This window comes from Podarcis raffonei, chromosome 7 (assembly GCF_027172205.1).
Source record: "Podarcis raffonei isolate rPodRaf1 chromosome 7, rPodRaf1.pri, whole genome shotgun sequence".
NCBI lineage: Eukaryota > Metazoa > Chordata > Lepidosauria > Squamata > Lacertidae > Podarcis > Podarcis raffonei.
Window position 1 is genome coordinate 18457183 of NC_070608.1, and position 25959 is coordinate 18483141.

Sequence of the window (25959 nt, forward strand, 5' to 3'; positions counted from 1 at the left end):
TCAAGTAAATATTACGGGGAGGTTGCAGGAATTACATGACAGGCAGCTCATGTCTTCAGGATTGTTAGGCACCCAAGATTCATTAGGGGCCTGTCGGCAGATTTAGCTCCCAACTTCTAAAGGCAAACTGTCTCTAGCCACCCGACAAAATTCAATAACTCTCAGAAATGCAGTGCCTGGAGTATCTTTAGGCTACAATGAAATGGAAATGATTAAGAATAAATAAAAGGTCAGTGCAGAGCAATGCAATTCCTGTGTATAATTTTGTGACGAGTAAGCTGGGGCTGGTATTTTTAAAAAAGGAAACCACTTCTGTACTGTCCTCAGAGCTTCTTAAAGCCATGGCATAATGTCATGTGAAAGCAGGGGTGCCAACGTGAATGAAATATTGGGGGGGGGAGGTAGGTAAGCCCCACCCCACAGAAATTGATGACAAGACGTGGTACACAACACACCATTTGAATGGCAGTGCCCATTAAGTGGGAGAGGGGCAGGCCACCTCAAATATTTTATTGGGGGGAAGGGACCTTGGCCCTTAGAAGTTGGCTCCTATGCGTGAAAGGAATGTTAAGCTGGTTGGTAGCATGACTCAAGAAAAAGGAATGGCTAACTGATGTGTGTGTATGTGTTTGTTGTACTTTAAAAAATGCTGGCCACTATTCTCCAAGTTTTATATTGTGTTGCCAGCAACCCTTGTTTCCTTGTAGAGAGAGAATTCATCCACCACCAGTAGTCAGAGTGAGGCAGCTGCATTATGGAGCAGATTTGGATATCATGAAAGGGCAGCAAATAGCTAGCTATTTCCCCTCTTATTCTATTTTTGCAACCGGGTGGGGAGAGGTGATTGTGAGATTTTTAGTCTCAGGTGCCGAATAACTTGATCTGCCTTGGGTACAACGCACCTGGGCTAGCGTGGGTCAAAATGTCCTGGGCTAGCAATATTTAGCAACATAATTCATTAGCCAAACTTCTTCACCTACATTGTCATGGCGCATTCCATCCATGTGCATTTGGTCTTTTAACCCCCTCTTTTATTTTATCTGCCAAACTCCCATCTAAGCACAGTATGTCATTTTAAAAAGTGGGAAATGTCATTGTGATGTTTTGCTTTGAATGAAAAAAATAGGTGGTGGAGAAGCAGAATGACTATAGCTGTGAAGCACAAAGCCCCCAATTTGAATCTTACGCTTTCCCATGAACTCATAAGATAACACTGATGGGAGAAACTGCCTCACCATCTCAGCTACCATAATAAATAGGATGATTGGGCCTAGGAACTGGGAGAACAGGGATCTCTGCTCAGTGATGAAGTTCACTGGCTGACCTTGGACCAGTCACAGTCTCTCAGCCTTACCTAACTCACAAGCAGGACAAAATGGGAAGTATTCTCTTTTTTGACAAATGATTCACTAGTAACTGTCTATTTTAGGGTGAATCTTAGTCTGATGTATGAAGAACTAGTTATAACTGCTTTTCTGTTAGGTTAGGATTCTCTAAAAATGCTGTGTTACTATCCAGACTTGAGGGAGAGTGATGTAAATCAAAACAGCAATATAATGATGGCAGAACCTATGGCGTTCCAGATATTGGGCTCCAGCTCCCATCAGCCCCAGCCAGCATGATTAATAGTGAAGGATGATGGGATCTGTAGGCCAGCAACATCTGGGGAGCCAAAGGTTCCCCATCCCAGATATACTCCTTGTTCATAGGCAGGGCCGGATTTACCGTATTTTTCGCTCTATAGGACACACCCGACCATAAGACACACCTAGTTTTAGAGGGGGAGAACAAAGGGGGGGGAATTATCTCCCTCTCTGCGCAGTGTTCCCTCAGTGAAGCGGCAGGAGAAACGGAGCCCCTTCCATTTCTCCTCCCGCTTCGCTGAAGGGGCGCTGTGCACAGAGGAAAAGCTGCAGCACCTCTCCAGCGAAGCGAAGCCAGGAGAGCAAGAGGGATCGGTGCGCACCCATCCCTCTTGCTCTCCTGGCTTCGCATTGCTTTCGTTGAAGCCATGGAGCCTGCATTCACTCCATAAGATGCACACACATTTCCCCTTACTTTTTAGGAGGGGAAAAGTGTGTCTTATAGAGCAAAAAATACGATAGCTTTGATGAGACCCTAGGCTACTGAAGATAATGGGTCCCTTTATATAGTAGGCAGGACCCCTTACTTACATCATAGGAGCCTACACAACACAAAACATTGTTGCTGTATGTAGGTTTTATTTTATTTGTTTTTTTATCTTATATTTTGGAAATGTACATCCAGTGGTTTTTTCCCCCTTTAAATTTTTGTGGGGCCCCCAAGAGAGTGGGGCCCTAAGCTATAGCTTGTTTAGCTTATACGTAAATCTGACACTGTTCGTATGCTATTAGCAATGTACGATTTAGCTTGACTTAACTTGCAGATGGTTAGATAAGAATATTTGCTCAAAATTTCCAATTTGACATGCTTTTTAGATTAGTTTGGATGCAATTTGCATTGGGTTCTTTGTGACCATTGATTCTGCAGATGTGTGAAGTAGCACTGGTGTTTGCTCTAGCTGTAGACAGCTGTAGCGTGGGTGGAGGAGAAATGCACACAGCTGGTGGTGTTTTGGAAGTTTTTTAACAGCAGCTGTTCACATGGCTGAACAAGCTAGTTGGTTTAAAACAGGAAAGTGGTGTTGCAGTTGCACAAGGTGATTTTCCTTGGTTGTAACTTCAAAAATACATCAGGATGCTTCATATTACTGTGATGGCTGTCTAATGTTGTATCAACAAGCTATGGAAATATAAATCACACTACAGTCATACTTCCTGTTACGTTTGCTTCATGTTACGTTCTTTCAGGTTACGTCCCGCGGTGACCTGGAAGTATCGGAAAGGGTTACTTCTGGGTTTTGCCACTCGCGCATGCACAGATGCACAAAATGTCATCACGCACATGCACAGAAGCTCCAAATCACAACTCGCGCGTGCGCAGACCCGCCACTGTGGGTTGCGCTCTTTTCATGTTGCGAACGGGCCTCCAGAATGGATCCCATTTGCAACCAGAGGTGCCACTGTAATTTCAACCTCAGTGGGTTACTGTAGCAGGATTCTAGCCCAAACCAGACCTATGTGAAACACGAGGGGTTTATTTAGCACACTTAAAGGAAACCCAAGGTTTGCAGAAGTACCCGAAATATGTTTTTCGGGGTGGGGAAAACACAGTTTTTCCATCTCCTTCCCTCACACAAAAATAGAAGTCCAATGAGGACTTAGCAAGCTCAGTGACCACAAGAAACAGAAAACTGGAAGAGGAGAATGGAAGGCGCATCCTGAAATATGGTATGACTGTGATACTAAACGGGATCATCACACACTGCAACTGTTTGTTGCAGTCCTCTATTTCCTTATTTGTCTTCCTGTGTTAACACAAGTTATCGACAGACTTATACCAATGTTCAGAGAACAAACAGAAGAGGAAGGAAATTGGGCCTACGCCATTGCTGATTGGATGTTCATTTCTGTTTCTCCATATGTCGTCCAAGGATTTGCTAATTTGTCATGTGTCAGAAACATTAATCTTGCTCGCTGATTCTTTAGTACCTTAACTAACGCTGCTTTCTATGCTAAGTTGCTCAGTGGTGCTTAAGAGGGATATGATCATATTTACCTGTAGTTTCACTTTAATTTTTCTGACATCCTGGGACTGGTAGGAATGCCAGTCATAGTTAACTGTCCCCCTTTCTAGCAATCCTTAGGCATTTTTGCAGGTAGCCAGATGGAACATTCCAGAGTATTTCAATGTCTCCCTCTTCATCAACTGTAGCAGTTACTGAAAATCTGAGAAGAGGTTGGTAACTTTAATAGACAGTAAATCAAGCAGTGACTGTAAATGACAGTCACCGTACAGGACAAACCATCAGCAGCCTACTACTGTGCTTGCTTTGACACAGGGGTGCTTCAGAAAATCAATCTTCATGAACTGAATTCCGATGCAAACTGGGGCTGGATCGAGACACATCAAAGAAGTGATTCAGTTAAACATGTTGTAAACTTCATACAGGGAAATCCCGTTGGTGAAAGACGAGACTCCACAGCGCCTTCTGGTGTCACAGTGTTATAACGCATAGAAAGCGCTTTATCTTTACGAATGTAGCTGATTCCAGACTGATCTTCACCTCCCATGCGAATGTGTGGGTCCACCAGCATTGCACATCCTGGATATTCCAGCATCGCTCTTGACACAATAAATTTATCAAAATGCACTTTAAATGTGTCTTTTGAGATACGTATATTTTTAGGGGAATTTTTTTTTTATTTAAGTATCCACTTCATTGCAGATTGTCATGTAGATTTTTCAAAAAAAAAGATGTGGGAAGGGGACTAACATCCTCTTTGTTGACCTTTCTGTGGCAGGTGAAGACTTTCTTATTCCAACAGACTTTTGGAATTAGGGTACGGAGGTCCCAATATATAAAGTTCCCTTTGAGCCTTCCCATGGCTGGAATCAACACAGGTCTCTGGTTCCTTGTTTCCCCATCTTGCTGAACTCCCTGGTATATTCACTTTGGACTTTTTTCTTGACTTTGATCATGTTTTGAACCTAGACTGATACTCTGTGCTTGACCTTGGCTTGTTGAGACCTTAGCCCCAGGGGGCACTCTGTGGAGCATGACAGATGGTTTGAAGGCAGGAGGGAGAGCTAACAACCAAACTTGTTTTGCTTTTGTTTTTAAATTGTGAAAATCTCGGTGGTGTGGTACAAATGATATTGACGTACAAGGCGTTGCATAGCTTCAGAACTCAGTGACTTCAGTAGCTTTCGGAAGCGATCAACACCTGTGACCTTTTCTACTGATACCTGCTGAGATTATATATGCACTCTAAAGAAAACAGTTGCAGTTTATAAGCTAATGTTTTTTCTTAAATATTTCAACAGTTCTGGCTCTGCTGCCACATATTCCACAGAGACTGGAGCTTTTATACTGAACCTTGACTTGAATCAACAACACAATCTTCAGTTTGTGAGGTCAAAAACTTATTGCCTCACCCCAATTCAGATAAAAGAAAGGAGACTAAAAAAAATAATAATATACTGAACCTTGTATTATACTTAGTACCTTGATTTCTGTTTTCAGAAAATAATGTTTCTCATATGATAGAAAATTGGCATTAGACAGTATTTTTCACTTCCTGTGAGTGGTTTTTGTAATGAAGGTTTCTGACAATGAAATCTAAAAGTGAAAGCTCATACCAATAACAAACTTACTTGGTCTCTAAGGTGCTACTGGAAGGATTTTTTTTAAAAAAATTTTTTGTTTCAATAAAATTAATATACTGTACTAAAGGAGCTTTTTCCCTGTGATGCAATGCTCCACAGATAAAGAATGCACTGGAAGTACAAATCCGGCTGACATGTTGGGCCTGTCCTCATTGCAACTGCCTCAACTTTCTGGCAGATAAGACTTTGGGATTGGCTCCCTAAACTAGGAAGAAAGGGTGGGTGAGAGCCCTCCCCCTCCATTTACACAATCCAAAGAGTGAGGTACTCTGGTAAAGGGGTCCAGAAGGGGGGCTCTGTGCAAAGATGCAGATGGGAATAGACAGGCCACAGACCCCCACCCTCCTAATGGTGTCCTAAACGGCTGCCCTGATTTGATGCACATCATAGGGTGGTCCATAATCTGAGATCAACCCTAATGTAACAGTCAACCAGCAGACCAGGTTGGTTGATTCAAGATACAAATTCAAGGCCTAGAGCCAGGACCTCCTGATATCTGTAATCAGTAAAGTTGTGGCTAATTTTAACCCAAGTATCTTGTCCTGTCATTACTATTTTGTGCATTGTCAACCTCAGTCCCCATGGTCTCACTGCTCCTGGGTCCACAATGCACACTTATGTGCCCTCATTGTTTGTATTTTGTGTTTGTATACTCTCTTAGTGCACTTATACTTGCTGTGGTTGTCAAGAAATTAATGAGATATCAAATCTCATTAGATTGTAGAAGTCATGATAGAAAATTCTGGAAGAGGTAATGTGTGTCCGAAGAGCTTGCAATGAACCTTGCCTCTCCAAAGTTTAAAAGAAGTCCTTTTATGATGCAAGGATCTGTCTAGATCAGGGGTAGTCAACATTTTTATACCTACTGCCCACTAATGCATCTTTCTTGATGGTAAAATTTCTGCCCACCAGTGCTCAATGGAAGGAGGATTCAGCTTGTGCTGTAGAACCCCCTACCGCCCACCTAGAATGCTGAAAGGGACCAGGTTGACAACCCATGGTCTAGATAAATAGAGCATAAGGATAGGAAATGCTGCCTTGTCCTGAATCAGCCAAATGCATCCTCTCTTCTAGTGATGTCTCTCTGACTGGCAGAAATTCTCCAGGGTCTCAGGAAGAAGTCTTTCACAGTTCTGTTCACTGAGATCATTGTAAGAAAACCTGTCAGAGAGGTGAATCCAAACATACAAAGTGCTGTTTCTTTGTGACCTTAGTTCCACCTTTCAAGAATCTCTTTACTTTTGGTCATAAAGGAACTGCAAGATATTACATATAAAGTACAGAAGATGTAAATTTGCAGGAATATACTGTTTTTGCCCATTTACGGCCAAATCACCTAAACAGCAACCACAAAACTGAGATAAACCTAGAGTGAAGACTCTCATATGTTTGTGGCATTTGGCTGTGAGAACAGTGGTTTCAGTTGACTGAATTGAGGCATTCCTCAATTGGTTTAGTTACTGAGTTCTCATGGAATGTTTATGAACATTCTAACTTGAAAGTTTGGAACAGTGCACAAGGCCTAAGGACAGAGGGCACTGCAATTTGGGCAGTGTGGAGTATTTCAGCAGGCACATGCAGCCTTATCAATATGTTGGTCAATGGTCTCTTGGTACATATATAGCTCCATGATAGTGCTCAAATTAAAAATTGAATTAAAAGATGCCTGTTTCTTGGGAGAAAAGTGATTACAAACCTAGACAGCATCTTAAAAAGCAGAGACATCACCTTGCCGACAAAGGTCCGTATAGTTAAAGCTACGGTTTTCCCAGTAGTGATGTATGGAAGTGACAGCTGGACCATAAAGAAGGCTGATTGCTGAAGAATTGATGCTTCAGAATTACGGTGCTGGAGGAGACTCTTGAGAGTCCCATGGACTGCAAGAATATCAAACCTATCCATTCTGAAGGAAATCAGCCCTGAGTGCTCACTGGAAGGACAGATCCTGAAACTGAGGCTCCAATATTTTGGCCACCTCAAGAGAAGAGAAGACTCCCTGGAAAAGACCCTGATGTTGGGAAAGATTGAGGGCACAAGGAGAAGGGGACGACAGAGGACGAGATGGTTGGATAGTGTTCTTGACACTACCAACCTGAGTTTGACCAAAATGTGGGAGGCAGTGGAAGACAGGAGTGCCTGGCGTGCTCTGGTCCATGGGGTCATGAAGAGTCGGACATGACTAAATGACTAAACAACAACAACAACAAAAGTGCTCAAAAGAATGTGAGTGTAGGGTGAATGTGCATGCCGATGGTGGCCCCACCCTAATGTCTTTTCAGAAGTAAGCCCAACTGAGTTTTATGGGGCTTGCTCCCACATAAGCGTGCAAAGAATTGCAGCCCAAATTAATGTCACCAGCTACTTATTAGCTGCTCCAGAAGCTATTCTAAGTCATTCATCCGTAATATTAATAAAGCCTCCCCTTTATTATACCACACTTCATATTATAGGACAAATTACCTTTGCAATCTTAAGTAATGTGTTGTTTCTTTAACACCCAATTACAGCATCACACTTTTGTTTTAAAGCACGCAATGATGTTTTTCTTCTTCTTCCATAAATCATTCACACTTTACTGCAGTAATTCAACAAAGTCAACACATCCTAAACACCAGTGATGAAAGTGTTGTTTTCTTGAAACTTCTTGGGCTCACTGAGCACTGGCTTCAGTTTAGAACACTACATTAATAACTTAAGTCAGGTCCCTTAAATTACCACTAGGTAATTAAGTGAGAGACAGAATAGCATAATTAAAATTTTTTGTTTTCATTTGAATTTTCTATTATTTCCCTACAGGGTAATTTATTCATCCTTGGTGTGGATTTCATTTTCAGTTTACAGCACCAATAACAACACCATATATTCTTAATTATGCAGATAATAAATTTTGAAAAAGGAAATAGAGTCTCCTACTATTAGCAATCAAACAGCACAGTCCAAAACCCCCTTAAAAAGAAATGCTTATGTGTGAGTCTGTTTAGCACAAAGCTGTAGCCCACTTCAGAGGAGCAGTATCATGGATGGTCTGCTGTTATTTATGGTGCAGCCTCAAAATATTTTAGAATGGGGCATTGTGAATTATCACTTGTGCTCATTTCCCAGTGGAATTAGATATTACCCACTAGTCCTATGCATGACTAGTTCTTCTTCATTTCCTCCATCATAACATAATAGTAATGAAACGCATGATGCTAAGTCATCATGCCAAGAATATACCAACCTTACACCTGATGAGCATGGGCTGTGAGCACAGGCTGCAAAATACAGAGAATTGTGACATTAGATATGTTAGATATGTTTAATTACTACACATTACGGGGAAGAAGAGGGTAATTGGAAGGGCCAGCTTGGTGCCATAGGTAAAATGCTGGACTAGAACTGAGAAGAGCTAGGTTCAAATCTCTACTCAGTTATAAAACTCACTGGGTAATCTTGGAATAATTTCTTACTCCAACCCATTTCATACACTTGTTGTGAAGATGAAAGAAGGAATCAGGAGTGCCATCCTGCGCCCCCTGGGAAGAATGGTGAGAGAAATAATTATGACTTTTCTACCTTGCTCTACCCAGTTGCAACTCAGCATCTGAAGAAGCAGCTTGTCACTGACAAAAGCTAGTGCCTTTTTGTAACAAAAAGCTCATTAAAAGTTAGTCTCAGTGTGCCATCACACATATTCTTCTTTATCTAATAAGTAAATTAGATATGGTTTGGCTGCCTCTAATGCAGCCCTATTCATGTATTCATCTGCACAAGGGTGGAAGTGTGAACAATCTTTATATATCTCATGACACATGATTGTAGGCTGCCGTATCTGATAGATGAATGGGATGAGCAATGGAGAACAAGCAAGAGTTTCTCTCTTACTCTAGGCAAAGTGTGATGCTCTAGCACAGAACACTATGCTCAGTTTTACATGCCACACTTCAAGAACATGGATGTTAAGTCACAGCAACACTGTTAACAAGGGGTATCTGAAATAACGCTTAAAAAGGGGGAGAAAAACAAGAATTGGCTTTAAATAACTGAAAGTGTTATATAAAAAGTAGGCAAACAAGAGAGGATAGGATTTATGTTGCAACAGCATATGTACTGTAAATGTTAAGGCACAAAATAGTTAAGAGTAGACAATGAAACAATTTTACTGGAAGCGTAGGAAAAGTCAGTTGTAAATCTGCTGCTAATGAATCAAATGTAGGTGTCATAAGGGTACTACTGAGAATGTATTTCAGGGAAACATGTCTCTTTGTTTGCCCAAACAGGCGCATTATATAACCCATGAGAGCAGCAAAATAAGCAGAACGTACAATGGTCATGAGACAAAATCAGGCCAAATCTTTATTGAAAGCAGCGGGCAGGGTAAGGGTTGGCATGACATGGCTTGGGACACAGGTGGCGCTGTGGGTTAAACCACGGAGCCTAGGACTTGCTGATCAGAAGGTCGGCGGTTTGAATCTCCGCTATGGGGTGAGCTCCCATTGCTCGGTCCCAGCTCCTGCCAACCTAGCAGTTCGAAAGCACGTCAAACTGCAAGTAGATAAATAGGTACTGCTCCAGAGGGAAGGTATACGGCGTTTCTGTGTGCTGCTCTGGTTCGCCAGAAGCGGTTTAGTCATGCTGGCCACATGACCTGGAAGCTGTACGCCGGCTCCCTCGGCCAATAAAGCGAGATGAACGCCGCAACCCCAGAGTCGGTCACGACTGGCCCTAATGGTCAGGGGTCCCTTTACCTTTACAATGGTCATGAGACAAAATGACGCCAAATCTTTATTGAAAGCAGCGGGCAGGGTAAGGGTTGGCATGACATTGGGTCCAGGATCAGTTCATCATTCCACAAGCCCCATGTTGATGGGATGGGTCTGCTGGGTTTGGAGCGCCCCAAACCCGTTCAGTGGGAGTCAGCCAGTGTTGGACCTTGCTGTTGTGCTGTAGCACCCTGCTTGTGGTTAACGCTTAGCTGGAATGAAATATTCAACGCAGCAATAGAGAAATTAAAATAATAATTTATTTGTCAGACAAATAAATAAGAGGCACAGTGGTATATGGTTACCAAGCTCTGGCCTGGCCTCCTGCCATTATGGCCAGCACTTATATTCCCTCAGCTCAGCCCCCTTGCTCCTCCTTTGGCTGCCTCTGTCCAATCAGCCTGGTTAAAATTCCTATTGGCTGTTTGCTAGAACCAATCATAAAAGATACACCCATTTCCTATTACCTTTTATGGGAGACAAAGAGCTATATTTCCTTCTATTTATAATTGGCAAATAAGTAGTCATATATCTTACATTTACCTCGACCAGGCACCTTAATTACCAGATAACCTTTTGCCCTAGACTAGGCGCCTTAACTAACATTTCATCTTTTGCCCTATTGCCCTATTCACTCCAAAACAGATGGTGGCTAATTTTATCTGAACAGATCTTTTTGTTCATCTTCCCACACATTATCAATGAAAGATCTCCTTCTTTGGAGGTCACTAAGCAAAGGCTCAACAACCATATGTCAGGAGTGCTCTGATGGTGTTTTTTCTTGCTTGGCAGGGGTCTGGACTCAATGGCCCTCGTGGTCTCTTCCAACTCTTCTATGATTCTATGATTCTATGATTTCTTACTTTCTAAATCCTTTGCATAATTACATTTAAGCCAATATATTTCATAACATAGTTTTTTTAGAAGAAAGGGAACTTAGCAAAAGCTAAGCTAAATTCTAAATTCTAAAGATTCAAAGCAGTTTCGCCAAGTGCAGTTGCTGTTTGTATTAGCTCTTGCCCTTTTAACCTTAGGAAGATGTGGCTCAAGTTTAATGGGAGGCACAATAATTATTACTATTTGTGTTTTTGCAACCTTGATTGTATTCTATAATTTGTATGGTCAGTGTGACCTTTTGCTCCTAGCCTGTAATTTCCTTTTACAACCCTGAGACACTGCTATAGATCAGGGGGGCCCTTGATCAAGAAGATAAACAGCTGCCAGAGTATGGTTTCTGCCTGGCATGAGAGATACAAACATTTACAAATATATATTTCTTTAAGGTCATTTTTAGAATACAGGAATCTGATCAAAATATAAGCCTTGATTAAAATGCAGGCTATGATCAGATGCCTCAGTGCAAGCCAAGCAAGCAAGGACTCACTGGGTGACCAGAGTGCAGGCTCTGGTCAATCTTTCCTTCAGGCCCTTTCCTTCAGGCCCCATACAATGTTTATCCTGCCCAATGCCGTTTCCACCCTCATGCAAACAACTTTCGTTTGCCTAACAAAGGAAGACCATAATTTCACTGAGGGAAAGGCAGAAAACCCAAACATATACCAATCTGTGTTGTTGTTGTTGTTTTTTTGGGGGGGATATTTCCCAGTCAGAGGGGCCTAGATAGTTCTGCTTACCAAGCCCAATTGTAATGCTAAAGAAGATCAGCTACCATTCCATATTCAGTGTCTGTGGTCTGGGGGTGTGGTAGTTTTAGTATATGCTGCCAGGGCTAAAATAACCAATGTGCTCAATAAACTGCAAAGTCTTTGATCCCTTAAGGATCCCTTAAGGATCAAAGATATGTGGAACTCAGAAAGTGATTCAGTACAATGCGTCCTTGTCCTTTAACTCAACTCTAAAGGTGCTTACTGCCTTTGGGATACATAACTGAATGACAAGGTGCCATGGTATGAGCTGCCTTGTCAATCCTAGGAGTCTGACATTTCCAAAGATGTTAAATTAAGTGAAATTATTTTCTTGAGAGATGTTACAAGGGCTATATCTGCTTACTATTTCTTGCACGTTTAACTTGTTTGATATATTTCACCAACTAGGTTGTACTCCTTTAATTCTGATATTTCTGGAATCGTGCTTCCATGTGGAACATTTAGCAGGGCCCATGGCAAGTAGCCATGTTTCGATGTATAAGGTCTCAAATTCCATTCTTAGCGTCTCCAGTTGAAGAACTCCAGTTATCATCAAGCTAGGAAATATTTCTGCTGATCAGAACATACAGTAATTAGTGGGCAAAATGCCTGATTCAGTGTAAAGCAGCTTCTTACAGCTACTTGTGATGGTTACCTGTAATTATTGCATCGTTTGTTGTATTCCATATTGTCTTTTTAAAAAATAATAATTCTATTTTCAAGATTAGTTTTGGGAAGATTAATTTTGAGACACAGATTCTTAATGGTATGAGTTTCGTTGGGATGACCTGGGAAAGGGATAATGTGTAGAACATGGAGTTGTGAATCGGGGTCCTGCCCCAAGATGAAATAAGACATGTGGACACCAGCAATTAAGGTTAATGGGCTAAAAATGGCCACAACTTTATTGGTTACAGAATGTGAGTGGTATTGGCTTAGGCACTGGATCTGAACCGACTATACTTGATTCCTGCCCGCCCTGCAGGGAGTCACCCAAGGGTTAACAACCTGTAGGGGGAGCTTGTTGATGCAAACCAACTGGAAGCTTTCCCTTAGAGTCACCAGACGGTCATGCCATGGCCCTAAACACCACCTAGGCATCGGACAGGAACCACAACCACCGGATTCCTTTATACCCTTCAAGGGGAGGGGTAGGTGATGGCCACAACCCTTCCTCCAACACACAACACATTTTCCAATGCCTAACCGCCAAATTTACAAAGTTGTGACGATTTGCCACGAAGTAGGCGAAAAAAACAAGTGGCTGGTGCATGACTCGGGACTAGGACCTCCTGTGATGCAGGGGGCATAACTGTGCCCCCTGCGAAAGGCGGGAAAGTGCATCCTGCTTGCAACCCCTTCCCTTAGGGAAGAGGAGAGGATTTCTCAAAAGCAGTTTTGAACTTGCAGGAAATGTCATTGTTGCCTTATATGGATTTTAATATAAGTAACTATTGCATGAATGATGGTGTCCATATTGACTTGGAAGTAAGGGCGGAAGAGATTTCTCTTATGTTAGCACTTTTAAGTGAAATTACCTAATTTGCATCTCCTGGAATAATAACACACATTAGAGTGTAATCCACAACACCCACTTGAAGCCTTCTTCCAGTTTTTATAAGGAACCATTGGACAATGACCACGAGTCATTGGTTGAGCAGCTGCTTTGCAGGCAGAAGGTCCAAAATTCAATCCCTGGCATCTCTCGGTAGTTCTGGGAGAGAATGCTGTCTGAAACCCTGGAGAGCTGCTGCCAGTCAATTTTCACAATCCTGAGTTAGATGGACCAATGACCAACTCAGTGCAAGACAACTACCTATGGTTCTTAGGCATACTAGAGTATGGTTTTCCATGTAGCTGTGCATCTATGGATGGTAGTGTACTCTAACCTGCTAGATGATTAATTGATCAAGAGATAACATCTGGCAAGCTAGATGCTCCCAATTAATCAGGCAGCACATTTTCAAAAAACACTGTTATTAACAGAAGTACTTAAAAATGTAGGCAGTGGACAGCATATTAAAAAAGGCCTTCTTTCCCATCTCACATGAGGGATTGCCTTTTCTAAGATGGCATTAATGGCATCATATTTGAGGAACCTCTTCAAACAAAGAGTGGGTGCTTTTTTCTCCTTCTGAACAATTATTTTACCCATATGCAAGTTTAATCTATTCATGAATTGAGTAAAACTCATACAATTAATCAGCTAACAGCACAGTTTCATTTATTCATTTATTTAAAGTATTTCTATGCTCCCCTTCATTCTGTTTGGATATCAAGGCAGTGCACAGCAGAGTATATAATCTAATTTATAAGCAACAACAACAATGTGTTGTGTAATCCTATAGAAGTCTATTCTGAAGAAAATCCTAGTGAGTTCAGTGGGACAGACTCCCAGTTAGTGTGCATCAGATTGCAGCATAATTAAAGTTGCCAGATGCAGAAGAGGACTGGGTTTCTGAATCTTTAATAGTTTTGTAGAAGAAGTCGATTGAGCAGGTGTGGTACCTGCTGAAATGCCCTCTTCTACAAAACTATTGTAGGTGTGTACATGCTGTCATCTTCTGCATCTGGTGACCCTAAACCCAATAGGACTGGAGCCTGAAGTTGGATTTGTTTTTTAGACTCATAATAGCCTTCATTGATTTGGACTGGTGCTTATTTCTCCTTCCTGCCCTTCCAGCCCCGGATATGAGATTGAGATGGCTGCTTTTCATTGCCAAGACTTTTTTTCCTGACTGCTTGCTTATTTGTTTCAAGGATTTATATATTGCTTTTCACTTAGCGTGACAAAGTGATGAACAGCGTAATTTACCAATTTCCTAAAGCTGCAGCAAAACAGACAAAATACAAAAGCACATAATAGAAATTATAGAAAATAAGTGACCCAGTGCAGAAATGCTTGAGCAAATGAGAATGCTTTTCATTTCTGGCAGAAACACAGCACTGATGGCCCCCCGTTAGATCTCCGACCTGCTTAGACCTGCAGGTAACTGTACTTCTTTTTAGGAGTGTTGATAGTTTGGTAACTGGTTGCAATGAAAAGAACTGCAAGGTACAGAGGAGTTAATCATACTGAGATTCTACCTCTTCCTTTTTTACACAGTTATGATGACTGCTGCATGACATCTGAAGTGGTATCTTTACAGTGTTTCCCTGAACTGTTGAGTACCAAGATACTTAAGGTCTTTCTAATCTTGCTGAAACTTCCATGAAACCACCCACACTATTTGTTTGATCTTAGCTAACTTATACTTTACTATTTACTGGAACTTACTTTTGCTTTTGCTCCTAGTTTAATCTCAGTGCCTTTTTCAAAATCATGTAACTCCATGTCACTATGGAGGGGATTAAATACACCCCCCCTTTTTCTAAAGGACAACCTCTGTCTTTTAAAATACATCCATTTACTACCAAAATTTACTGCTCTACATAATCCTATCACCTAGCAGCTGAACATTACTACTTTCGGATTCCGAAGAACCAGATTTGATGCATTTGGTGGTTGCTTTAGTAACTGAACTTCTCTGTAAATCTCATTAAAGATTTACATGCCAAAGTATTATGCAAAAGTTACATAATAACAAGTGAATGAATTGCCAAGATTGTCACTTACTTCTTTAAGAATAAAATGTAATCCAGCATTGCACTTCCTTCTCAGGTCCTACATAACAACAGGTACATATGAAAGTGTTTATTAACAGTTACTGCTTACATCAACATATAAATTATATGCAAGTTGCTTAGGTTTCAGCTAAACTTCTTGTAGCATCTTCAGAGCAAATCAAAATAATGCTTTATGGTGCTATTTCTTCAGAAAAAGAGGTGCCAGAACTCACCATGAAAGCCTTCCTTGTTCTCTTACAATGGCCATGGCACCCACCTGAGAGGTGCCAGAACTGAGTTCTGCCTGAAAAAGAGCCCTGATGCTTTATTTATCTGTGGACATCTTCCCACCTTAACGTTAGGATGTGTCATCACAAAACTCTACAGCTAGTCAGCTTTTATAGGGCTGAGTAGGATTTTTTAGGTAGCCTCTGACTGATTCTCCTTTTCACCTACTTCACACTGTGTAGGGCGTTGATTTTTGTCTGTTCAGAATTCTGTGTGGACAGGGAAGGGAAAACTTAATGTCACTGCCATCCTGAGTCATTATTGGGTATGGGGACGCTCTTGAGCCTCACAGCCTGAAGCTTATAGGTACCTAGGGTTGCCCTTAGGGCCTGGAATGTGCACCTTGGTTCACATACGCAAGGCTCACTCAGCAAGGAGGGAGAATCGTTTCCCAGTCCTTGGCTGTATAAAGCCAATAAGGCAGTGGCCACATTGATTATTTAATTTCTATACCACTTAATACAGTAGGTATTGTGGTATATTGTGTTTTTATCATTCGGTTGGGAGCCCAGAGTGGCTGGGGAAACACAGCCAGATGGGAGGGGTATAAAGGATAAATTATTATTATTATTATTCAGTAAAAAAAATCTCTAAGCGGTGTATAAAAAACTGAAGCGACAACAGAGAAACTGACACAAACTATTACACAAAATAAGAATAGTTTCCTCATGCACATGGATTTGCATCTCCCTGCCTGCACTTACTGATTTGGCTTATTTGCAGATCCTCCACTCTGTTATATTTCCTCCACTATGGTGTGTTGAGTCTTCTTTCTGCTTAGTGCTGTGTGAAAATGTGTTCCAGCAGCAATGATGTAAAGGGACCAGCATATCATGTGATTTTTTACATGCTACCTTATTCCAGGTTAGACTATTCATCCATCTAGTCTAGGATTAGAGGCATCACCTGCTATCCGATCCTTTTAAATGGAAATTGCTAGGAATTGAAGCTGGAACTCTGCATGCTGTGTCTCTACCTCTCAACTTTTCCAGCCATGATTAACAAATTGCAGCCATGCAATCAGCTTCTCTATGATGTAGCTTTATTTATTAGTGGGTTCATGGAATATCAATATTTGTGCTTAGCGGGGAAAATCCTCTTAACTGCTCAAGGGCAGAGTCATGTTTGCAGATCATTATAAAGCAGCCAAAAGTGCAAATGCGAACTTAAAATGCTGGTATCTTTAAGGAACGTATTCATACTTTATTTATGGCTTGATGTGCTTTGACAAAAATGTGTGCATGATTCTGTTTCCAAGCTTGCATAAGTTTACATAAACCCTTTCTGGATGAACAGTATATGGTGATGAAAGCCCCGTAATTCCATTCATTATCACAGAGCACATCCAAATGATACCTTCTGGTGTGTTGGGTTTTGAAGTTTTATTGAGGCTTCCAGGGAACAAAATATATTTCTGCCAAGACTATGTGTCACAAGCAAAATTTTGGATAGGCGGAAGAGGTGGCAATGACCCTTATATTTCAGCCCACATATTTTTGGTATGTTTCAGGTTGCAATGAGATTTTTATAATAGCAAAAGAAGAAAGCACTGTTATTTCTGAAACAGGAAACATATTTAAGAACAAGCTTTTGATCCTTGCTGTAAATTCCCCTGTCCCACTAGTGAAATCACTATCTGGGTAGACGTTAGCCAAATTGCAGCTGATTTGGGGTGCCATGAAAAGGGCAGGAATAGTGTTGCTATTTTTTACTGTCTGGGGAGAGGTGCTTGTGGAATTTTCTGCTTCATGTGGGAACCTAATTTTGCTGGTACTAAACTCCACGCCTTGGAGGGGTGGGGTGCAATCTGCTACTCTATTCCAGGCAGTAAGATATGTTGGCCCAGCCCTGTACTCTTCTCTCTGCCCCTCCCCAGCCACATACAAACTGCCACCGACAGAGACACTGAAACCTGAAATGGCACTCCCAGTATGTGCTCAGGATGATTTCTCTCTCATTGACAATGCATAGGAATCTGAGACGTATAAAGCAAGGAAAGCCTAGAAATCGGTGCTAAAACACCCCGCATTATTTTAAAAATAGAAAACGCTAAATCTGCTTTTAGAATGGATTATGCAAATCAAATGCATTTGCATATCATTGTTCAGCTTGCTTGCTCTGTTCTGGTTGCTTCGGCAGTGTTTTTTGAAAATATATTTTTGTTCTACGTATTTTATTTTTATTTTTGCTTTCTCATGAACTGGATTAAAACCAAAAGTTGGAACTTCCTTCGATTAGAAAAAAAAAAGTGGTTTAGTCTAGAATTCTTCCCTAATGTGGTACGATCTCCCAATTGTTCAATAAACTAGTCTGTTTGGGATCACCTCACCCCATATATGCCCACATGACTAATTTTATCGATGGAATTGGCACTCTTAGAAGTGTCACATAATGTCCATTCTGCTATTACTAAGAACTTAATCTTTTAGTGGTATCACTTATTCTCTGGAACTCTGCTTATTGATATTAGGTACTATTTTTGACAGCTGTTGAAAGCAAGCCTTTCCAGACATGTAATTTTATTGTGTTTATTTGTTTTTAAAACTGTTGATTTTATCTATATTTTGACAATTTTAGGGTGTCTAGTTTCTGGAGTCTGTTTTTAGCCTATTTGAATGACTACTATGTATTATCATGTAAAGCACATTCATATTTTTCTGTTAAGGGTTATATGAATTATACTAAATAAATAAATGAAACTTAATACATAAAATCAGGGTCAGACACAAAACTGCAGTGAGGGGCAATTCTCTCTCCCTTACACATTTGCTGGACATTCGGTCTCTGTTTTCTCAAGGGAAGACATACATTTCTAATAAATTATTTGAGAATTTCTGCTCCAACCCTATGTTAAATATAAAGTGAAATGCCCCTCCACATTTCATTCATAAATAGGGTAGAAAATATCATACACTCCTTTGCATCCCAGGTTTATTATTGTTTAATATTACTTTAATATTGTTTAAAGAAGCAATGGCCATGATAAATTTTCTTTTTCAGACTGTTGGAGAATTCTACTTCTGTTCTCCCTCAGAATATTCTGAACCCATCTCCCTCTTTTACCACTTTCAAATAAAGCGGAGAATTTGGGGAGGCCATTTTCTCTCAGCCCTACTTTGATTTGTCTCTAGTCCTGACAGGAACATGGATTTCCCTTGTAAGGCAAAGAGCAGTACAACATATAAAATGAACCTCCAGCTTTGCTGATAAAAAGACTATCATGTTTTCTTGATTTTGGTGTTCTATGTTCCAAGTAATTTCTGAGAATTTTCCCCCCAGAAGAAACAATACTGTATATTTGTCTTCAGGGTTCTTTGGCTGGTGTGCGGGGGGTTGTAAGATTTACCTGAGAACAGAGATATTTCTACAATTATTTGTCTTGTGTCCTCAATTTTGAAGACAGTAATGTTCAAAATGGGTAGTGTTGTTGGGGGGGTGTTCAGAAGCTTTAGCTAGCTTTAAACTGAGTGGTTTTGTAGACCCACATCTTGTATTCCCCAGTGGAAAATATGAAACAAACACTTGTGAGAAAGGTCACTGAGAGTGGAGTCCTTCAGCTTCCTGACAAAAACATGGAGTCCACTTGTCTCTGAAAAACAGAGAATTCCATCCAAGATCCCGAGGCACAGCCCATGTAAATAATTCAACATAACTCTTCATAAGTAATTCAAATTTCATTCTGAAGAAGTGATATCTGAACTAAATGTATCCCAAAGGCTTTTACAAAGTTAACTAATGCAGTCAGAGTTAAATAATAAATAACAACAGATAATTTTTCAGATGGGATTTAAAAATAGATCATGAGTTGCCGAAGGCACCAAAGAGGGGAAATAAGAAATATTTTGGGTATGGCAATTTGGTAATAGACAACAGTGTACATGCCAAACTGAGAAGGTTATGAAATGGTTGTTCTGAACTAGTTTGCAGGAACCAAGCCTATTGGCCTTAGACCATTGGTACATTGTAGGAACAGGGAACCTGTTGCGCTTCAGAAGTTCATTGACTACATCTCCCATTATTTCCTTGATCAGTAACAGGCACTATTACAAGTGCCTTATAATATCCATTCTGCATTTGTAAGAACTTTGTCATTTAATAAGGCCTCCCCTATACTGTACTTTGGAACTCCTTGCCTATCAAGCAGACACCTTCTCTGAATTGTTTTCCGTGCCTGCTAAAAACATGGTTTTGTAAAGCCTACTCAAATGCTTAGAAAATTTAAACTTCTTAGTATTTTAACCTCGTGTATATTTTAATATATTTTAAATTTCCCCCCAATTTTATGGTTTTATCTTTTTGAAATCCACTTTAAGAGTTGGTTGTTGTTGCTTTTTACAATCAAGCAGTGTATACATTTTATGTAATAAAATAAAATAAATAAATTCCTGTCCTTTGGTCATGCTGGCTATGGCTGATGGGTGCTGGAATCCAACAAAACTGGGAAGTTAACAGCTTTGAGGGTTAAAATCAAATGAACAATGAAACATAAACAGGTACAAATTTGAAATAAAATAAATTATGAAATAAATAAACAAAATGAAATGAAACCTACAGCTGTGTTCCCAGCAGACCTTGGGGTATAATTTTATTAATTTGATCACCCAGCATTCACCATCAGGCTACAACAATTTAAATATTCAATATTTAAAACAATTAAAACAAATCATACCCTCAGGAATAGAGTGGATCCCAAAAACACATATTTCGAGTGTCAAGACCAAGATAAAGAGGTGCATTTTCAGCATACTGATGATTTGGATTTTTCAGCATCAAAGGTTCCCTCTGATTCATAGGTGGAATTACCTGTTAGTAAAATTTTCTATGATACATATTTTTGCGCTTTCTGTCTCACAGTTGAATGTGTGAACTGCTGTTGAAAATATTGTGCTCAAGAGAATGTGAGGTGATTTGAAGCTCTGTCTTAATCCACGCAATATGCTAACAAGTTTGCTATTCCACCATATTTTAATATTTTTAAGGGAGATGATGGATGTATCACAGAGAGAAGGCTCGTACGTTCTACTGGCAGTGGGACAAGGAAGTAGGAACTGAGTTGTGAACTCTCCATGAAAGAGTGCAATCGTTTCCTTGTGTTAAGGGCTAATGATTACTTATTTTGACTGCAGCACTGTGTGAGGAAAAGGGCAATCTCTTTGGCAATCAGGTCTCAAACTCTTGGGGTTTTATGGCTTAATAGAAGCATTTTGAGAAACCTATTAGCATCCAGTGTCACTAGCGTAATGTGTTCCACTTTCTAACTGGAAAACTCTACTTAGCAACTAGGCCAGAGCATTCTGCCCTAACCTGTGTTTTTGGAATGGACTTAAGATATAATACCTCCAGCAGAGCTCCACATACAAATAAAGGTTAAAGGAAATAGTTTTCATAATGTTAGTAAAAGAAAGGGAGCAGCACATTCATCTTGCTAGATGTGAATGGAGAAGACCAAGGGATAGCTCATTTGATAAGAGCTTGAGACTCTTAATTTCCAAGTCATGGGTTTGAGCACCACACTGGGCAAAATTAGGGTTTGAACTAGATGACTCTTGTTTGTCCCTTCCAAATCTACAGTTCTATGACTTGGAATATGAATTTCACAAGCAAATGGCAAGCTAATAATATGACATCTTGATCCTAAATTCATCAACTTGGACATAATGTAAATTCCATAATCGAGGAGCTATCACAGAAAAGTCTACTTGATTTCAAGACCCATAGGGGACTGACATGCCAAAGATGTGTTTTACTATAGTTAGATAAATATCTGGCAGAGTTGGAGCAGAATATTTAACTGATCTATTAAGGTGGGGAAGAATTTGTTTCATTCAATAAGGTATGTGTGGTGATAATGAATTTACTCTTTTTTTCTTATTCATTTTTTTGCAGGATTTATTTATACATGTGGTGGAACATTAAAAGGACTTAATGGTACTATAGAAAGCCCCGGCTTCCCATATGGATATCCAAATGGCGCAAATTGTACGTGGGTAATAATTGCAGAAGAAAGAAACAGAATACAGATAGTATTTCAGTCTTTTGCTCTAGAAGAAGAATACGATTATTTATCATTATATGATGGGCATCCACATCCTACAAACTTCAGGACAAGGTAAATATTGTTGACATCCTATCAAAATATGGCTTGCTACAAATGAATACATTTTCTCGAAATGTCTTTCCTGGCAATATTGGAACTGAAGTTGTTACATTTTTTCAGCTATCTTGCTCATCCTCTTTTCAATAGCAGATGCTAAAGTCAAATTACGGAAAGAGGTTCACCAAAAGAAAACATTGTCCATTCATTTTCAGATGACAGTTGACAATTCCTTTGACACAAATGCATTAGCTTTTGTACAAACCATGAGTTTACGTAATGAGAAAGCTTGTAACTCATCGTATTGTGTTTTTCTGAAAGCAGTTGTTATTTGGGTTACATTGTAGATCTTGTTGAAGCACGTGGTAACTCAGTGGCACATGAGCATAAGGTCTGCAGAAGGTTCCAGTATCAATTCGTGAGCACCACTAGTTTTCATTTTAATTATCTCATACAGAAAGGCTGGTAAACACTTCTGCCTGAAGCACTGACAGTATTCCCAATAGACAATATTGCATATGCACTAATTGTCCTTTTCCCCAGGGACATTCTTTATTCTCCAATTGCCCATATCTTTACATTTGAGTGATGAATCTTAGATTGTGTACATATATGCAAAGAGTTTGAAGGGGTCTCAAAGCAATATATTCTGCCTGAGGCCAATGCAGAAAATTAACTGCATCCCTGATAGGTGGGGAATCCAGCCCCTCCTTAGAAGGTTTGTTCCTCTGCTGATCAGCTCATTCCGTCAGAAAGCAAGAGATAACTAATCTTCAAGATTTTGTCTCTTTTTCACATGACCCTGCCATGTTCTTCTCTCTCTTGACCTGAAGATGGTTTGTTAGCCTATCATATAGTGACTGCCATATATAATCTGCCGAAATGTCTGACTGGCCAACAGAATCAGAACTGAAATCCATGTGAAGTGTATGTAGGCATGGGGGAGAAATCCATATAGTTTCATTTTAATGAAAACTTCTCAAATTTGCACTTCCCAAACAACTGAAACACAACTCTTCTTTGAAAGTCACACTACTCTATACATTGAGACAAAGTTCCCCAACCAAAGAGTGCATACACAAAAAAAGTGCACATTAGTGAAAATACAAAATCCATGCTATTTGGGGGTGGGGGGAGATTGCTTGTAGAAATTATTATACTAGATAAATAAAATGTACACAAAGATACATACATTGGGAGAAATTTGCACATAAATGCACACTAATTTTACTGCAGACTTTTAAAATATTGCAAAGGGGTGAACTGAAGTTAAGGTTGTGAAATTGAGAAATGGAGAAAAACTGAAATTGACACATGCATCCATCACTGGGTGTATGGGAGGGAAAACTAGGGTGGCCATGCTACACCTGCCCACTGAAGCTTGGGACAAGTGACTAACATGCCCTGTGTGTAACTTGACACTTTTTAAAAAGAAAAATGAAGAGACTCAATGGTCTGGTGTATGGTTTTGGATTCATTTGTTGGCTACCTCATCAAGCTTAGCTGCACAAACCCCTACTTCCCCATTCAGTGTTGGAGGAGATGTGGGACATGTGGGGAACTGTTTCATTTATGATGTGAGGTCCCATCAGCCAAAGACTTTGGGGTCTGCAACTTTCTCTATACTTAGGTAACTTATTAGATAAATGATTATGCCTGATCCTACTCTTTGCATTCCTTTCTGTTTTTTGTTGGTAGACATCAGTACCTAGGTTCTGTTAACAGTTAATAACTAACTGCCAAACTTTAGTGGCATGGTATTGGAGGGGAATGGACAATCTTCCTGTTAAAACTTGGTATGAAAAGAGTTTGGCAATTGGCGCTCGATTAGACTCTTATCCGAGAATTGAAGGAAGCCAGAGGAGTGGCTCTGACAGATAAATTTGTTCAAACTCAGTACCCATTAATTTATTATGCCACTATCTTTCTGGAAGGACACTTTCCTGCCAACGTAAAATCTACTGTCATGTTGTATTGCAATAATGTATGACTATGGAGACGTTGTTTATCTTTTTATTGTTAATAGATTATTATTTTTTGCAATACCTTTAATAAAAAGCATTTTTAATTTTTTTATTAAAAAAATAATGTGCCACCTCCAGTGGCTGAAAGCTGAAGCATCTTGAATACTTACAGAAATATCTCTTGGAAAGAATGCTTTGAAAAACAAGGGTCAGAGAAGTAGCTGTTGTCTCCCTATTCTTTGGAGGGCTTGTTGATCTTTGTGCTGTTTGCTTTAAAAATAGAGACCTCCTGTGTTTTTCAGGGTCCTTGGGGGCTCTGTCCAAAAACACATATTCATTACTAGAGAGTCCAGGAAACTTAGTTTGCTCTGCACTGCTCCATCTCTGTCTCAGTTGACCAGCTGAGCAAAAGCAGTTCCGAAATGATTAGGCGCAAATTAAGGGCTCAGCATTTTTGACGCAACTTTGAACTACAGAGCATAGGATCATTGATTTTCTTCAAACAGCCTCATGCAGTGCTGCAGCTTTGGCCACCACTTAGATAGAAGCAGGAGGCACGGAAGAAAGCTAAGATTTACTGTGGGGATTCAGAGTTAGCAAGGAGGAATACAAGAAATAATGAGACTCCAAACGTCACCCATAGTCTCTTTATACAGGTGCAATGTGGCAGGTGGGTCTCAAAGATCAGATAATGCCAGTTAAGTAGAATTATCAAAGTTAATTGACCAGCACTCTATATGCATGGCAGGAAGAAAACGGGAAAAGACAAATGGACAATGATGAGGATGGCTCAGCAATTTTAATCCTGCTGACCAATTTAACCTGTTTTTATAATGCCAGATTTAGTTTATTGAATTGCACCTATATTTTTATTCCCTTATTCCTTTATCAAACCGCCTTGGCAATATGATGGTAGGGTGATGTAAAAAACAACAAACCTTTAACTGATTAATTGCTCAGTTAAAGCCACAAGAGCTGAACCTCCCTAAATCCACACTCGGTTCCCATAATGAAGCTGAAATGAGTACAGCACTTGCATATGTTAAAAATGTGTTGAAATTTCCAGCAGCATCACTCAAATATTTAATCTTTAATGTTATTGTGTTTTTAATATTCGATTGGGAGCCGCCCAGAGTGGCTGGGGAAACCCAGCCAGATGGGCAGGGTATAAATAAATCTATTATTATTATTATTATTATTATTATTATTATTATTATTATTATTTGAAGTTGGTTGTGTGTTATAGAGTATTAAACTGCTTGGACTCTCCATACTTTATGACCCATTTACACAATTTTATTCAGAGGTAGAATACCTAAAAACACTTCAATCTACAGTCAAAAAATATTGATTTCTATTTAGTTTCTTTGTGAGTTCATGAAGTGCTGGCTCCTGGGGATTTTTTTGTGGGGGGGGGAGGAGAGGGGAGCTCAAGAAAACTTTTGACACTTCCTGTGAGCTCCACACTGATCTCTAGTAGTTCTATCACACTGAGTAAAACAATGTCCTGGAAATGTGTTCGGCACCTAAAAGTCAGGCACTGAGATTTAAATTCATCCTCTTTGTTCTGTATGCTTGATAATATTTATGTGAGCTGTACTGTTATTTTTCAGTCTGTAGGAAAACTACAGTTGTTAATTTAACAAATGTAATTAGATTGAGGTGAGTTTTATACAGCCAGGTCTCTTTCTTCTGCTTGATGCTCCTCACCCCTGCAGGGTGGGGAGACCATTTTCAGCCAGTGGTCCACATTTTCTCATGGGAAAATGCTCAGGTCCTATATGCCACTGGTGGCTGGGGTCAGATGCGAAAGTGGACAGAGCAATGGATGTGACTCTTCCAGCTATGCAAAAGTCAGAAACGTTACCAGAGACCCTCAAGCCATGAAAAGGTACTAAGAAGGGCAGGTGGAGGGTATTGGGGGGACAAACGGAGAAGCCTGGAGAGCTGTGTTTTGCCCCCTTTGTTTGACCCGAGGTCTCCCAGCCCTGGTACAGAACATTGAATATGAAGAGGAGAATGTCACAGCATGCTTCAGTGCAAAACGCAAGCAACAAATGGTGTGTTGCTAAGCATAGACATTAGCAAACTGATGTTAATGAATTCCAAGCTTTGCTGTAATTTAAAGCTGGTAGTTATGTCTCTTGAACCTTGACTATTATTTCCAGGCTCTCCCCCCTCACAACAGGTTTGGAAATTTATATGGTTTATTAGCAGGGTCTCCACCGCCCCCTCCAGTCCAGGCAGAGTTCTTAATGCAGGCCTGCAGCACAGTTTGTTCCAGGTTTATAAGTGGGTTTTGAAGACCCATTTATTTTCGACTTGCTTTTTCATAAATTATGTAGTTGTTGCTGTGGAAATGGTGCTCG

The 25959-nt window shown here is 40.1% G+C and overlaps 1 protein-coding gene across 4 annotated transcripts in view; it reads left to right on the forward strand.

The window, feature by feature from the left end:
* Positions 1-25959, forward strand: part of CSMD3 (CUB and Sushi multiple domains 3) — a 594298-nt gene that overhangs the window by 85465 nt on the left and 482874 nt on the right. For all 4 annotated transcript variants that reach the window (XM_053395420.1, XM_053395417.1, XM_053395418.1 and 1 more), the window contains exon 2: positions 21419-21641. In XM_053395420.1, coding sequence (XP_053251395.1) covers positions 21419-21641 — 223 coding nt within the window. The remainder of the gene's footprint in view (positions 1-21418; positions 21642-25959) is intronic.